This window comes from Aptenodytes patagonicus, chromosome 12 (genome assembly GCF_965638725.1).
Source record: "Aptenodytes patagonicus chromosome 12, bAptPat1.pri.cur, whole genome shotgun sequence".
In the NCBI taxonomy this organism is placed as follows: Eukaryota; Metazoa; Chordata; class Aves; order Sphenisciformes; family Spheniscidae; genus Aptenodytes; species Aptenodytes patagonicus.
The window spans coordinates 18,881,094-18,898,724 of record NC_134960.1 but is presented as its reverse complement, the minus strand read 5'-3'; the positions used below and the strand labels follow the sequence as shown (position 1 = coordinate 18,898,724).

Genomic DNA, 17,631 nt, shown 5'->3' with positions numbered 1-17,631 from the left:
AATAAAAGTTCCAGGTTTAGACTGCTGCTTTAACATTTGAAAGAGGCAGTGTACACCTTAATAAAATTTGGACAGATACACAGTCTTTATAGTAGTCTGTGTGGTTTTGATAGCCTACACATACTGATGTCCACCAGACCTATTTTATTTGCTTTTAAAAATTACTGACACATTGTGAAGTAAAAATGATCAAGTGTTATAGAAATGATAGGTTACAAATTGGTTGTTAATAAATTGAAATAGCCTAAGAGACATTATATCATAAATATGTCAAGGATTTGAGAGTTTCCAGCAGGGATATTTACTAAAAAGAAATTTTAAGTTTCTCAGAAGAAACATCTTTCCCTATGATTCAAAAATCTTACTTACCGTTATACATAGATACATTTGTAAAGTCACACCTTTTGAAGGTGCAAAATTTTTAATGAGAGAAATGAGGAAAAAAGCTCTACATTTCATACTTGGAGGCCATTGTAACTGAGCATGACCTCAGTGTTTTACCTTTTTTTCTTTTTACTATTGTCTTTTAAACTCTTCCTGTGTAACCACTTACATGACGGCTCTGTAGCTATTTGTGACCAAGGTATTTTATGTTAAGGACCGAGACACCAATACCCAAACAGTTTTTAGCATAGTAAGCCTAAACATTCACATGCAGTAGAGTAGAATTACTTAAACAAGATTGCAAGTTGCAAGATTAACCATAAAATATAAACCCCAAGAAATCAAGAAGGCAGAGCCCTGAACTTTCTGTGAACTTCACGGTTAGGGTCAATAAGTTATTATCTAATGAACAAATTAGATTTTTGTAATCAGGAAGCATTTTTGAACTTAAAACATTTACTCTTAACTCAATATCAAGAGTTAAATAGAATAATTTTTCATACTATACTTTGTTAGTATGTTTTCTATCTATAGCACATACCATAATCAAGCAGCATTTAGTGACAAATCCTGATTCTAAAACTGTATTTACATTTTAATAACAATTTAATGAATGTGAAAACTACAGACGTTCATTTTTATCTGAAGCAAGCCAAACATATGGTAAAATGCATGACCAATTAGTTAAGTTACAAAGAATGATATTGAGCAAACTAAAAAAACCCCAAACCCCTAATTTTAAATTATTTCAGAAAGAACTACTAAAAAAATAAAGGAAAATAAATAAATAAAGATAGACTCATCGGGGAAAACTACAAGATAAAAATAAAAATAAATTCTAAGTGCTAAATACTCTAGGAATCAAATAAAGTTAAGCTCTTTCTGCCCTACATATATAGGATTGACATTGTAAAGACTGTGCATTACATCAAAGATTGCCTTTCTGAATACACTTGCCTGGCCAAGGGAAAAAAAAAAAAAAAAAAAAAAAAAAGAGTTTTCTGCTTGCCAGTTCTGAGAGAATCACAGTACAAAATACTCTGTTTGGGTGCCTTATCATAAATAATCACAGTATGATTTTCATGTCATATCAAAGAGGGCCTAATCCTGCCAAACTCAAATCAACAGCCATTTTGATGCTGATACAAAGTACCAGAAGGGGCTCTGACAGACCAGAATGATCATATCTGCACATACTACCTCGACTAAGCTAAGAAGCCTAAATACTTACTTGAACTTCAAAATTCATATTCTCCAGAAATTTTTGGTTCATTGTCTCTGCAAATTTGTTGATGGCTCTCAAGAACACCCTAAAAAAAAAAAGCAACGATAGAGATAAATGAATGTAATCTCTGGGAATCTATTCCAACCATGTGTGATATTGATGGAAACACATTTAAACACTGAACACACTAGAAGCAGCAAAGTTCACACATACATGAACACAGCAGATGACATTCTGTACAATGGCATGTTATTTAGTCTGTTATGCATTTAAAAAAATTAAGCACAATTGTCAAAAAGTTTCTTCGTCTCCATTGAAAAATTCAGACAATATAATTTATTTTCCTCTGCTGCACACTGCATTGTGCTCTTGAGAAAACAGAGAGCAATTCTTTCAAACACAATTTTACCTTCTATGTGACAAACCCAAATGATTTACAAGAGTGTTATTGCCTCCTCCTCATGGGTTTGACAGCTAAAAGAGTTCCTTGTACTTACATTATTGGTTAGGAGCTGCCACTGCATTTTCCCAATTAAAAGATATTATATGCAGCTTTTCGGTTTTCTCACAGGTGGTGAGGGGAGGATGACACCTCTGCCCACATTCAAAGCTGAGTTAATATACAGTTATTTCTTTCAAGAGAAGGAGTGTGAACATTATCCCTCTAGCTTGAAAAGCAGCACCTATTTATGCTCATTATTAATGCAGCAAGATTAAGTCACGTTTCTAAAGCTAATTTCTTTGTCTAACTTTCCAGCACAGTACATTTGTAAAACAAAAATCAATTGTATCTCTAAATATTTATGAAGTTTATTTAAATAATTCCACTTCATTTAATTTACAGTTTTGAAAACAAGCGATCCATTTTCCTCTGCTTCATAGGTAAAATTTTTTAAAGTTTTAAGTTGAAATATTTCTACGGGAACCACTGTGAAGGCAAACATACTGCAACCTGAAAGAGGTGAACACAAGGAAAAAACAATCCTAACTGTTCAAATACGATGGCTGACTGTCAACTAGCTATTACCAATCAGGAAAAAGATCTAATAGTTATAACAGACAGGTCCACAAAACCCCTACTGTCTTAGTGTTTAGTAGCACCAGAGAAAGCAATAATTCAATAATTGGAATTATTAGCAAAAGATTAAGAGACCACAGGATATCCATGTTACTGTCAAAGGAATGTTGCATCCTTGCATTGGATTCTGTGTGGTGTTCTGGTCTACCATCTCAAAAAGATAAACAAATACCAAAAGTAAAGAGGAGAGAAGAAAACAAGCAAATAAACGTGACAAAGAAATGATCAAACACATTTAATGGATTGTGTCTGAGACCTGGTTTCTTTAATCAGGGGACACTACGTGACTGAGGAGATATGGTAGAATCTATAAAATCGAAAGTACCATGGAGATCAGACACTGTTCACTGTTTCTCATACAAGCATTGGAGAGCACTGAAAAAAGTAAGAGTGTGCATTCAAAATAAGCAAAAAGAGAGAGTTTTTATGCTAGTCTTGCTCAGCTATGCAACTCATTTCTACAGGAAGCTGTGAATGCCTGAAATTTATACTGGTTCAAAAGTGATTAGACACAAAGACAAAAACAAAGGGAGGACTACTAAATGTCATTGGTCACTGGAGGCTTGGAGAACACAGCAAATAGCGTTACTTCTTCCAGCTCTGTTATACCATTCCCTAGGCAGCCGTTTATGAGCCACTACCAGAAACAGAATAGTCAGTGAAATGAATTTTAGTCTCACCACCAAAAAACCCAAAAAATTTGCAAGGGCTAAATTCAGTTTCTTAATGAGGGGGTAAAGCAAAAGTTCAGCCACCACTAAGCAACAGTCCAAGGAAGCACACTGCTTCATTAGGGCAACAGCTCGACTGGCTAGATAGAAACCCTTTGTTGTGATTATGGTTTTCCACGAGGAAAAAATTCTTTGCGAAAACCTAAAGAATATTTTCTTTCCATCCACATAACATCCCTCTGTAATGTTGATGTGAACAAGGAAATAAAGTAATGTATACATGGTGTTACATCTTGCCAAGCCCTTTTTTTTTTTTAATGTGATCAGAGGGACACTACAGTTTTAACTACTACAGTAACTGTGGCATTGGAAGGTAACGGACTTCTGAGGGTGCTGTGTTGCTCTACTGCATCATCCCACACATTCAGACGAGCTTCTTTCCAATGGTCTAGGGCATAGCCCGATCTAATCTTCTGACACTGGCTCAAGCTAATCTTGCCAGCTGAATTAAGGGTCTGATCTGTGAAATGCTGAGTGTCATCAAATCATCTCAAGTTCAAGAAACCCAATTTTGCTCAATACTGTTCTTGCAGGCTATCACCACTCTCCTAAACAACCTCTGTATAATCACAGAATTGCCCTGTGTATCTACTGCAGTTTTAGCTTGTGTTGGTCTGAACAGGCTATTGTACTTTCTTTTCAGCCTTTTATGTGATTAACTTATTCTGGAAAATGCACTTTCCTCTGCAAGCTGCCCCACACTACCCACAAGAAAATAAACACATTCTTCCCTAACGCTTCACTCGCATGGGTACATTTATCTCTACAAAACTGCCTGATGCTTGACACAAACAGTTTAAGATTTTGAAAAAAGATGGGGATTCTAAAAAGAATGGTCTACTTTAGACAGCACAAAAAAAAAATACACAGCTAGGCAGAATCACGGACGCCCACATGTTATTCTGTCTGTCAGCATCCCCATTACTCTTCTGAGTAGGAGTTCTGGGTCAAGGCCTTTTTAGCGTCATGTCTTTTCTGTAGAACTATATTGCTCTAGATTCTCCTTTGATTTACAAAGTATACTTCTTGCCAAGTCACGTAATCAAGTCCTTCAGCTCCAGCTGCTCAGAGAGTAGCATTTCCCTTCACTCAGAAAGTCTTTTGTTGGGGTAGGAGGGGGTGTCCTCCATTTTTGAGACTTCTTTTATTTCCCAACCTCTGTGTTATTCCACACTACTCCAGCACCTACAGTGAAACATGTCACCTAAATATCCAGTTTGGGCAGAATCTGGTATGGTGCTGATAACTCTTACATTTTAAAAACCCCACACTTTTGGGTGCTTTGTCTTTTAGCACAGAAATATCATGCAAGATACAGTAGAAATAATCATAACTTAAACACACATGAAATTTATTAGTGAAAATCTATTTCATAATATGGACATATTTCTTGTGTGTCATATTTTAAAATTTTTGTGAAGAGCTTGTGGTTTAATTTTAGCCATGCATAAAAAGCCCCAAGGACACCTGAGAAACACTGAGGTACTTAACGTCCAGCAAAAATTACTGATAATATTAAAAATATTTACAGGATTCTATACATTTTAATTATATGTAAGCTATCTTCTGTGAATATCCCTTTCATTCTCACAGATATTTTTATCTGACATACTGAAATGACACATTTGCAGGAAGCATGCGATACTTCCAGGCTGTCAAGTTCCAAATATTTTCATGCATTTGTATTTTGCCTAAAGGGTGTATCTATTTCTGTCATTGGAAGTCACTTAGGCAGTAGGTTTGAATTCTATTCCTGGCTCCTGCCAATGCCATGCTGTCCTACCTCAATGATTTCGTTTCTATATGCCTCAGTCTCCCCTTTCACCAAAAAGGGGTATTAATTATTTAGCCACAAGTATGAAGCTAAACAGATATTTATAAAACACTTTCAGATTTTGATGAAAACAAGAGAAAATATAATTTTATTACTGAGAGCATATTCCTATTTAAAGAACTAAACATGTCGCCAAGAGGAAAGAGTTAAAATCATTTGATTGGAGAAGGCATCATTCCTTACATGATTATTCATAGCCTCAGTTATCAATTATAACTGACATAATGGAGAGATACAGCTAGAAAAGAGACGGTAAAAAAGCGTGCCCCAGAAGAGCTCAGAAAAACACAGTATGTACTGTCTGACTTCAGAGGAAGTTGTTGAGAAAAATTACTGAAAGGCATTATCTTGTCACAGAGTAATATAACTTAATTTCCCGTGCTTCTATAACAGATCATTGGAGCTTACCTTTTCTCTGAACTTGGGGATTGCTGCTCAGTTTTGCTTTACAAGTTTAGACTGATCTAGACTGACTAAAGGACAGGATCTTGATTTCTCATACAGATAATGAAATTAGGTGTTTTTTCTGTTTAACATTCTTCTCCTGTCACATCTTCCCTTAACTTTAATCATCACACAGGGTTACAAGTATGTTCTTTCAGGTGTTTAATTATGATAACTTTTCTACAGTTACTTAATATGGAATTAATTTCTCATCAGTTTAAATAATTGTGATCTAAAATTGTTGAAATTCCTTTACCCACAGTAATTTCCATGATATTTCCTGAGTTTATGGGGATTGATACTTCTAATTTACAGTTCATACCAACCTCTTGGGCCTGAAGATTTATGGATGATCTTCAAAGGCCAAAGTCTCTGGGCTTAATCTGGGTATAAAAAGGCAAGGTTTTGGCTTAGGACAGCAACAGAATCGCCGTGGTTCAACTGCTGCTATCTCCTTTAGCTTTCTGAACTTCCTGCTGCTTCTGCTTTGCTTTATTGCATTGTCAGAGAAATTTCTTTCAAATTTTGGCTTGAAAGAAAGCCCAATGAATAGAAACCTGTGCAACTGTACTTAGTTCCAAATACTTAGATATATGTTCTAAATAGGGATAGAACAGTAGTGTAAGTAACATATATAAATAATTTAAGACAGACAAAGCTGAAAATTTGTAAGTCATCCTAAGACAAAAATTTGATTTCAAACTGATTCTCCCTCAAACAAAACAAAACAGAAGGGCTGAGATGGAGAAAAGAAACAATTTTGTATTTGTAAACAACTTGTTAATCAAAGTAGGATTTCAAGGCTATTCCTTAGAAGATGATGACTCTCTATTTAACAGTAAAATAGGTCTGCACATTGTCCCTGCTTTTCAAGTGCAAATAGGTGATAAACCTAAAATATAGATCTGGAACTCCAAGTTATTTTTAGCAGACAAGTTAGAATTAGTGCATCAGCTCCTTGCAGCATAAAACAAAAAGATGATTACAGTAAAAAACAAAACAAAAACAAACCCCAAAATACTTAAATTGGCATTGCCTGTTCTTAGGTGGCTTTGCAAAAGCCAGCCTTTTTCTGCACCTAGTTTCAGACATAGAACACTTCTGGGTCCACAAAATTGTTTTGGGAAAGGCGCCTAAATCAGGTACAGAATTATAAACCTTCCCAAAATCATGAACTGACCTTTCCTCAGACTCTTATACATTAATTCTTTTAAAGCAGTGGTCCAACAGCAGCGAGATGCTCTTCAATGTCTTTTCAAGTTCACAAGACTAAAGTTTGGGAGTTCACTGCTTCAACTTTGAGATGAGTAGTCCAGCTACTGAGGTGAAGGCTGAATTAATTGACTTAGGTATTCATGAGCATGAAATCAAACTCATGTTTGCTATGTCTTCTAAAGCTGTGATTATACTGATGTAGTGACAGGTGGAAAAAATTAATCAAGCACAAACTTCTACTGGACAATCAGACACAGAAAAATAGAGAAAAGCTTAAAAAGAATATTATTTCCTGTGTTGGTGTGAAAGCTCTTACTGAAAGAAACCATTAAAATGCTGGAATATAATACATTTTTTTAAAATCACGTCTGAAAACCAATGAAGACATGGACAGTTTTTAAAACTTGGAACTTCTTCCCACAAACCCTAAGTGCTTTTCCTTCAGAGAATTTGGTTCACGAAAGTCAGGAGAAGCTACACTAACTTCAGTTTGGCAGGCATATTTTTGTAATCCCCAAAGGCTGATCAATCAGCACTTTCACCAGTGAATCCTTTACTTGAGCAGATGAGGAATATGAGGGGAGTTCTTTCAAAGCCTAGGAGATGCACTGACTATTATTTTGAAGATCTTTTCTGAGTTCTGTTAGACATGGTCTTGCCAGTATGCCAATTATATGAAATCTGAAGTAGGGAATAGCAGAGCCAAAATAATACTCCCACATAATTTATGTTGACTTCATAGCAGCATCCTCATAAAATGCTTTGCAGAAGACACCTGATAGGTATTTTAACATGAAGCAGGCACAAAGGAAATGCAGCTGAAGTCAACTGATTCTCTTGTAGGTTTCTGTTATCTTTCCTTTTCTTTCTTGTGTGCAAAGCTAGAAGAAGGCATGTTAAATAAAGAGGAGCCTAGCAAAGTGGGCCAGACCCAATCCAAAATGCTGATCGTTGTCAATGACTGAAACAGTGATCAGCAATTATAAATTAAACCTGGAAGACATAAAATACACAGAAGAAAGACCAGACAAGCAATCAGCATGACAGGAGAGATTAAAAATACACATTTACTATTTCAGTGACCAAAACAGAGCAGCAGGAGAAAGCCTGAGAAAACAGGTAAAAAGATAATAACAAAAATCTTTACAAAGCAACACCAGAAATTATCTCCTAATAACGTGGGAAGCTATCACTGATTTAGAAATGAAGGGCAATGCAAGACAGAAACACTATTTAAAAACCTTATAGCTATGTGAAACCTAGTTATTAAGAGCACAGTAATGGCAACACTTAGGAAGCAATCCACTTCCATGGTAACTGGAAAAATATGGCCAGTGGTGCAAAGAAAGTCATATAATTCAATCATATTTCTCCCCTATGTCAACTCAGTATCACTATAGACTGAAGAATAATTTTTTGTGTCATTAGAATTCAATATGAATGGTAAAGCAATTGCCATTTTCCTAAATTCTTTTTCAGTGTATGGTCAGAGAGTCTATCCAAATAGCATGGTCAGAAAATAACTGCTTAAAAATAACTGCTATCCAGCTTCTCTTGTCTCAATTATAAATTGTTTGTTATGTATAATTCCTTTTCTGTATTAGTATTATTTGAAAATTTACCTTGACTAGCTATGCCAAGCATACAAAAATAATACATGCTATAATATACCAGAGTTAATTTGACAGCAGTACAAAAGCAACACCTAGAGAAAGACAAGAATGAGCAACTGCTTTGATGCTATACAACCAAAGTTTCCATTTGAGATCTCTTGACTTTGCCATCAGTCTCCTTGTATGTAGCTTTTCCTTCAGTATCTACCTAAAGCATGTTTTAAAGACTGCTTACCTCCCATTTAGGAATCAGAATACATTTTCAAAACTGCATATTAGGTACACATTTATGCCAAACTCTTTTGAAAATGTGATGTTTGGCGTGCTTTAAGAAACTTCATAGCTTGAAAACTAAGTGTACAAAAAGCTGTCATAATGGACTCATACTTCTCCATTCTTTCACTGACTTCTGTTTTTCAACTGTTGACACTAATTTACCCTTACTGTAATATTTGTACATACCAATTAGTCTTCATTTCTATATATCTAAGAATGGTGCAGAGGTGATACTTTGGTAAACATATTTTCATCGATGTTTCTAGGGCCTATTTCTAGAAATACTTTTATTATTTCACACATCAAAGGATTAAAATTGGAGAATTACATGAAACTAATGGATAACACTGTGGATAACGCTATCTCTGGTTTGGGTTTTTCTTTTTTAAGTAGCTCTGTATTTTATTCATAACCTCACCATAAAACTTTAAAGATAAAATGTAGTATTTGAGCTTTGCTTTTTCTTTCCCCCTGTTACATAAGCTTTCTGTATTTGAAATCCCTTCTCTATACCTGCAGTATATTTTAACATAGTACACGTACTTTTGATTTTTCAGATATTCTTGTTGAAAATACTTTGCAAGTGAATACCTGTTTTCTAGAATACATAATTTCTTTACTTTTAGGGAAGCCTAGCTTTTTCTGAAGCAAAAAATATGATCTGTAATTACAGGTACAGACAACTATGCATCTGCCTCCTGTCTAATTGCTGCTCACTTGAGCTTACTACTTTACAGCCAAAACTGTATCAATACAGAAGTTGCATTGAATCAGCAGACTATGACTTTAAAAAAGATCATTATGCAGCAAATGCATAATACACCAGCAGGGTTATTCTGTGATGTTGCTGTTGAAAAATACAAAAATAACTGTTCAAAATAATTTTAAATATGAGAAAATTGTTTAATTTCCTGAAAATCTCTTAAAATATGAAGTGCTGGCCAAAGTTGCCCATCAGAAAGAAGAACACAGAAAGATTGCTCAATAGCATTTACAACACCTGATGAAAATTATGAATACTGAATTTGTATTTTCAGTCTTTTCTGTAGTGACATATTTAGCACAGTTTATGTGGGTAATCTCTTCTTTTTTTTTTTTGCTCATTTGCACGTATGTTCTACAGAGTGGAAAATACTACTCATTGTCTTAATCCCCAAATGTTTTACTAAAATTGAAATGCCTGAAAACATACGAAAAATATTTTATAACAGGCCACATAGCAAAGAACCTTAGAGATTTCTATACACAAGTCAAAGTTGTATCTGGAAAAATAACAGTTTATCTTACTGACTTTCTGAAACTGTCAAACTAACAAGATGTTCTGTGTTGAGTTGTTCTCTCCACTGAAGACTTTGCTTTTAGTTCAGGAGACCTCATACTCTAGAAGCAGGAGCATCCTAGCAGTCGATACCAAGAAAGATGAGATACTGTGCAGTGGGAGTGGGAAAGGGATATCTCACAGCATGTTTTCTCTCTGCATTTTAGATAAAAGACTAAATGACTGTAGTCAAAACATAATAGGCATCCATTGTGTACCATGACCACAATGTGCAACAGCCTATCTTGCTGAGTGGATGATCTGCTGCAGTCACCACATAATTAAGTGTTTAGATTCTTGGTAAGCACATAATTCCACAACATGGGTAACAACGAGCAACATGCAGAGTTAGTGCAGAATAAGCATCGTGTAGTATTTGGTGCTAGAAAGATGCAAGTGATTGAAAAGTAGAGTTACATCAGGCACAACCAGACTCAAAACACCTACAGATGGAAGAGATGTTCTCTGCTAGGCTTATAACTGACAGCAAAGCATTAAATGACTCAGTCAGACATATCTGTCACAGCTGGGAGTGTAACTCTCCATGGAAGTAAATTTACAACCCACAGGGAAACAACTGCCTCTTCTCTTTTAACTGCCTTATTCCATTTTCCCAGGACTAACCTTACGCCATTTGCCCTATTACAAGTACTGACTTTTGTAGGGACTGGGAAAGACAACTCGGAAACAGAGTTACCTAGATTTAATGGAAAGGAGAGACTAATCTGAGACTACTGAGACACTGTACCAAATACCCCAGCAAGAAAACCAATAAATAAATAACTAACTAAATAAATATGTCCTTTGCCTCTGAAAGGGACTTTATATTAACAGGGAAATTGCATTTCAGCAAGGACATTTAGTCTCATAGCAAAAACAAACTGTCCAAGGACACATCTTATTACATACAAGCAATGACTGAACAGTAGAAACTGTTTGAACTTGTTATAATACTTCATTTACCCTTTTGTGCACATGTGCATAAAAGAGTATTTTCATTAGACATTTTTACTTGTTGCTGAAAATACTTTTTCATATATTAAAATTACAAAGTTCTGCAATATGCCATAAGCCTATGTGTAAATGTGTTCTGACCCCCTGAAAATTCAAGCCCTTAAGAAAAACAACTGCATTTCTGTCAAGTATGCCTAGGCCAGTCAAAAGTTGCCAGAGGAAAATGAGATCAAAGAAAGGAGTTACTTGGATACAACAGATCAGCCTTCTAAATTCTGCCTTATTTGTGCAAAATAAACTGCAACACTGTCATCCAACCTTAGTTACATAAATGAATCTTAACTCCCAATATATCTTTGAAAAACAAGAGTTAAAATTACCTAAACTACTTGTATTTTTTTTTCTCTTAGGAATAAATAACTAAATGCCCCTTTTTATTCTCTGCAAGACAAATAACGAGCCAGGCAATGTTTTAAGCAAACTGTTAAAGCATAGCTGGATAGAATAAATCTGAGTTTTCTTCTGCATTTCCTAGCAGAACCACTTCATATTAATAAGCAAAGAATTAAAGTTAAGGAGGATTTTTCTTTTCCTATTTTTGTAATTAAAAAGGTATTCTTGATTTTAAAATCTCATCACAATTGTTATAAATTGATCACCATATTACAGCACCAGCTGGAGTAAAGGATAACACGTACTCTTATCAACTGAATTTGTGTACCTTGTGTATAGTCAGATCCATTAGTGTCTGTGAATAGTCACAATACCCACTGACATCAATACATATATCACAGCATCAATATTTCTAAAACATGAAAATATGACAAGCTTTCATTTTCACCAACAGATAGATGGAAGACTGAGAAGCAGTTCTAATATTTGAATTAATTTGGGGGTTTTCTCCCTTCCAACTTGAGATATTCTGATTCCATGAAGTCTAATGAGTTGGTAGTAGCAATACAGTTTGTAGCATCTCTCCCATAAATACTTAAGCTTCCTGCTTGAAAAAGGCATGTTTCCCTACTTTCTGCCAACTGTGTTCAGTTTCCCTTCTCCTCCAAACTATTATAAACACCATTCTTGAATAAGACGCTTAAATTGTGATTACCAGCTGTTCAGGTTTTCTCTTCAGATAATTTAAAAAATTGTTATGTGTGCTTGTTACTTAAAGATTGAGACTACAACTTTAAAAATGCCATCTCCTCATAATGCACAAAGCAACATTTTGTTGAGTTTCACAGGACAAGCAGCTAGTTCTTCTGAAAAGGCTTTTTCTATTCATAGGTAGAGTTGTTCAGGAACATGCATATGTATAGTGTGGAAAACATGTTTTTCAGAAGTAGTGTTTAACAGCCATTCACAGATGATCTATGAAAAAACCCAGGTCTAGAATCCCTACTGTCCATTTCTTAAAGAGAAATTCCTACAGTGCCTTGCTAGGGGAAGAATATAACTTGTTCTGCCTCGTTTTGCTGGTTGGCCAGGACTTAATGATACCAACAGAATCTATAGCTCCTGGCAGTCTGAGAAATGGTGAGGTACTTGGGGATGAAGGTGGCACTGATTTGAAGCCATAATGAGGTTTTGCTGAATTAATAATGCTGCTACAACATGTGAGCTACATGAGAACCAGGTCTTGAGGGTGTTACAAAGCAGTTCATCAGCAGGTATTTTCAGTATGTATAATGAAAGTAAATTGGCAACATTTCCAGCTGTTTTGCCAAATACCTGCAGCACTAAACCTTTCAAGTTAGACTTAAAAAGGGCTGGGAAACACTGGACTCCAACAGATGTCTGAAAACACTCAGATACACAGGTAATGAAAACATATTTTAGAAAAAGTCTAACTACTGGTGTTAGAAAATACCCTAGAGCGTTATCGCACATGAGTTTTTCAGCAAATAGGATCTGACCTTGAAATGTACTGGTGAAAAACTGTTTCCTTTTATTTTTAAATACCTAAATATAATGTCAACAAGGTTCAAGAAACAACTCAAAACAACCAACCAAAACTGATTCCAGGTACTAATTATGATAAGATCAAGTACTTTCAAACTCTATCTGAGCAATTACCATTTCAAAGCCCAGAGGAAGAGAAGTAAAGGATGTGAATACTGCCCTTTAGTTGCTAACCCTCCTAACCATTCCTTTTATTCAGCGAATCTGACTCCCTATGCACTTCATGTTGACAATAAGGTACGGGAATTTCCTGGGAGGAATTATGTGCCTGTAAATTAAAATTATGAACAGCTAAGAGATAGGCAGACTACATGGTATTATCCAAACCAGCAAAGCATTTCTCCACAAATGCCATGTACCTAGGAATTACTGCTTTTAATAAGCTAATAGCCAATAGTCTAAGTACCATAAGTGGAATAAAGTGCACATACAAGCAGTAGCAACTAGTAAGAAGTGTGCAGTAAGCAACCTTCGTTAGAACAAAAGTTAATTAAATCTACCATGGAGGATCACAAAAATAACTCAGATATTATATCCTCATGACCTCAATGAGGACTTTTCTATTTCCCAAAGCGTTCTGCCCCATCTAGCATGCCACAAAAAAGTGTTCTTTCCATCTTGCTGTTAATGGAAGAAAGGAAAAAAATGGGGCGAGTGGGGGGGTGGGGCGGAAAGTAGTTCATTCTACTTTTTGATTTTCAGTTGCTAATAGAATACTCCCAGTCCAGGGAGACTAGTACACACAGCCTCTGCCTCCTTCAAATGGGCTTTGGGAATCAGAACATGCTTTGAGAGCAAACAGCACGTTATTTATAATAGTGATTTAAAGTAATCTGAGTTAAATCATTCCATCCTGATACAGGCAAAGCTTGACTAAAGAAGTTTAGTCAATTAAGCTTCTACTCCCATTCTTTCAACTCTCCTACCACAGTTTCTCCTGGACATGAATGTGTCCATTGTCCCTTCCTTTGGACAGAGGCATCTCCCTTCCCAGGTGGCATGCGTGCTCACTCTCTCTAATTAAAAAAAAAAATTAAATTCCCCAGGACCTTATAAGAAGTCATTCTCTCATTCTTTTCCCCTTATCTATGCGAGACATCTATCATTTAGTAGAAATATCCCTGATATCATGCATGCACTGTCTGTCTTTATTTATGTATAAAGAGTAATTAGAGTGTCCTGCTCATTAGGAACACCTTTTACCCACAAACAGGACCAAACTTGCAGTACTAGTTAAGCTCTTCCCTTTCCTTTGCCTCTAAGTACTCTGATTTTACGTTTCTGTACTGCTGTATATCCTACAGCAAAATTCCTCCAATGCCCGCTTTCCGGGTGTCCTGGTTTCGGCTGGGATAGAGTTAATTTTCATCCTAGTAGCTGGTACAGTGCTGTGTTTTGGATTTAGGATGAGAACAATGTTGATAACACACCAATGTTTTAGATGTTGCTGAGCAGTGCTTACACTAAGTCAAGGACTTTTCAGCTTCTCATACTGCCTGGCCAGCGAGGAGGCTGGAGGTGCACAAGAAGCTGGGAGGGGACACAGCCAGGACAGCTGACCCAAACTGGCCAAAGGGATATTCCATACCATGTGATGTCATGCTGAACAAAAACTGGGGGGGTTGGTCGGGGGGTGGGGCCAGCTGCTTGGGAACTGGCTGGGCGTCGGTCAGTGGCTGGTAAGCAATTGCATTGTGCATCACTTGTTTTGTATATTCTTTTATCAGCAGCTGGGATCCCTTTCTAGGGAAGGGGGCATTGACAAAGCAGTTGGAAAAGGGGCACAAGCCCTCAGCCTCTGGAGGAGACTCCTGTCAGGTGTGGTTTAACCCGCAGGCAGCTAAACACCACGCAACTGTTCACTCACTCCCCCCACCAGTGGGATGGGGGAGAGAATCGGAAAAAAGGTAAAAACCATGGGTTGAGACAGAGACAATTTAATAGGACAGAAAAGGACAAAACAAGGGATGCACAATGCAATTGCTGTGTTCCCTCCCAGCTTCTTGTGCACCTCCAGCCTCCTCACTGGCAGGACAGTATGAGAAGCTGAAAAGGCCTTGACTAGTGTAAGCACTGCTTAGCAACAACTAAAACATCGGTGTGTTATCAACATTATTCTCATCCTAAATCCAAAACACAGCACTGTACCAGCCACTAGGAAGAAAATTAACTCTATCCCAGCCGGAACCAGGACACCCTGCTAGGTACAAAATACAGGAGATCATCTGGAGGAGACTGTCAGGCTTTGTCGAATGCCTTTCAGGAAGAAGTGCCAACTACATTCTGCCATTGGCTAGGTTACACAATAGACATGCCTTACAGACTGTAACTAGTATTTTTACAAATTCAGAAAGGGGAGACTCTTAAGGTAAAATACGTACTTCAGGGCATAAAAAGGCCCGCATGTAGCCTCCTACTCAGAACAGGTGAATTAAGAATGCAAAACCTTAGCTGTGCTAACACTTTGTGGTTTTATTTATTTATTTATTTATTTATTTTATTCTCTTGTTGTTATTATAAGAGACCCCAGCCTGACTCCTTGTGACTTTTTCTTTGCTACTTCACCGGTTTGGAGTAAAGCATGTTAATAAGAGAAATCTAGAAATCTAAATTATTCCTCAATTCATTTCACAGAACATCCGCACCCTCAAAAAAACCCCAAAGAAACAAAAAAACAGAACCAAATTTCTATAAAGACTGATAACAAAAATCCCCTCTCCTAGTTGTTGATATAACATAAAATTAAGATATGAAAGTAAGATCAATAACTCATTTTCTTATGTAATCTTGGGAACAGCAACATAATCAAAGAGTATAAACAGTGCCAAATCAATTTAGGTAAGCAATGTGTTTACAGAAGCACTGTTAAATAGCTTCGAAACATTTTTTTTTTTTAATGCTGACATTTTTCTTTAAATATTTTCATTTGACTTGTCCAGTGCAGGATAAGGTTTAGAGCAACAAAGCCTGCCTGGACCAAATTGTCCCACAAAGTTCAGAGTCATTAGAAGGCATTATCAGCAAATGTACAGTGCCACAAATGAATTTCTATCGTCAGTAACTAAGGCAATACAGATACCACTAGGTGAACCCCCAAGCCCAAAGGCATATTCTTTGAACAAGGACTGACACTTCCCCCGCTCCCATAGAATTAAAAAAATCCTATACTTGTGAATAATGCAGATGTTAACAGCATTTTCTAGATAAGAGAAACAGTTTTACATATGAAAGGTTTGATATGCTTACATACAATGGAAGACTGTTAGGTTACTTTATTACTAAGCTGATACTTTTTAAGAGTAATCCTTGCTACATTAAAAATAATTGCAAATTGCAGCAACAGCAACATAAGAACGTGCACTGAATTAGATTTTACCTTTATAGGCCAAAGACTGGCTCAGACAGAGAAACAAGTCGGATGAAACTACTGTCATTTACAAAATCTTACCTGGAATGAACACATCCACCAGCATATATGTATCAGCCCACCTCAGAAGAGGGGTTAGTGATCTCTCTGCATGAACATTAGTGTACTAGTGACAGAAAGTGAGGTTTAGGCACATAAGCCCTCACTGCCATCGTGACTACCCACAAGAACCATAATCCTTGCTTTGAATCATGGAACACATAAAAGAAAACCTTTTCATTTAACATAATTCCATTCAAATCCTTGACGAAAATGTATCCAATATCAAAATTTGATATCATAATGTTGTAAATTTTCTTAGCAAATCTTTTCCTCAAGACCAAACACTCTCAGAAGATTATCACCATTATTAAGTATCTTCCCTTCTCTCCTTTTCAATATTGTAAAACTGGGAGACTTTACATATTACATAACTGACATTTCAAATAAACAGCATCTGTGGACTCTAAGTTAATTGGAACCTATCCATCTTTGAGACTTAATTATTAGGCTAGTGTCTCTGTGACTTCTAGAAAACTCCATGTTACTGCCATTTCTACAAAACTAAAATAATGATAGTACAGGTGATCAAAATCCACCTTGCCAACAGAAGTCTTGCTCAAAAAAAATAAAGTGTATTCACTTCATAATCCAATTCAGCATATAAACTCAAAGTGTTTCTTTGAGAACAAGCAGCAATAAGTTCAGCCCTGAAGGTAACACCCAAATAAATAAAAAAGTAAACAAAGTGAATTTTTTTCCCCAAATCCAGATCCCTTTTAGTGAGATTTTTAGCCATGATTTCCACTGAGTATGAAGAGGAGGAAATCCAGCAAATAAAAAAAAAATCCACAAGATAAGGTGTTCACATGCTCACAGCTACTTTTTTGTTCAATTTCTTCTACGCATGCAGATGCTTGCAAAACCGCTGTGTGTTCAAGGTTTGAGGAAACTCTTCCTTACCTACAAGTTCCACAAATAAACAAATTGAACCAACTAACTTTGTTTAGAGCAGCCATGTGCTTTACTTTGCATTCTCAGTCCAACTTGCCCTTGCTTTCCTCTGTTATAGACTAGAGACAGAAAAAGAAAAAAGTCAGTACCTCAGTATGGCTAGGAACAATTATTAAGAAATAAATCCTCACGTAGCCCATCCTGTACCCTATATACTGGCCTTTCCTTCTTGCCAAAAAC

At 36.3% G+C, this 17,631-nt stretch overlaps 1 protein-coding gene across 1 annotated transcript in view; it reads right to left on the bottom strand.

Annotated features, from left to right (window-relative positions):
- Positions 1-17,631, bottom strand: part of DOCK2 (dedicator of cytokinesis 2) — a 213,534-nt gene that overhangs the window by 63,548 nt on the left and 132,355 nt on the right. Inside the window, exon 30 of the mRNA XM_076349698.1 lies at positions 1,616-1,694. Coding sequence (XP_076205813.1) covers positions 1,616-1,694 — 79 coding nt within the window. The remainder of the gene's footprint in view (positions 1-1,615; positions 1,695-17,631) is intronic.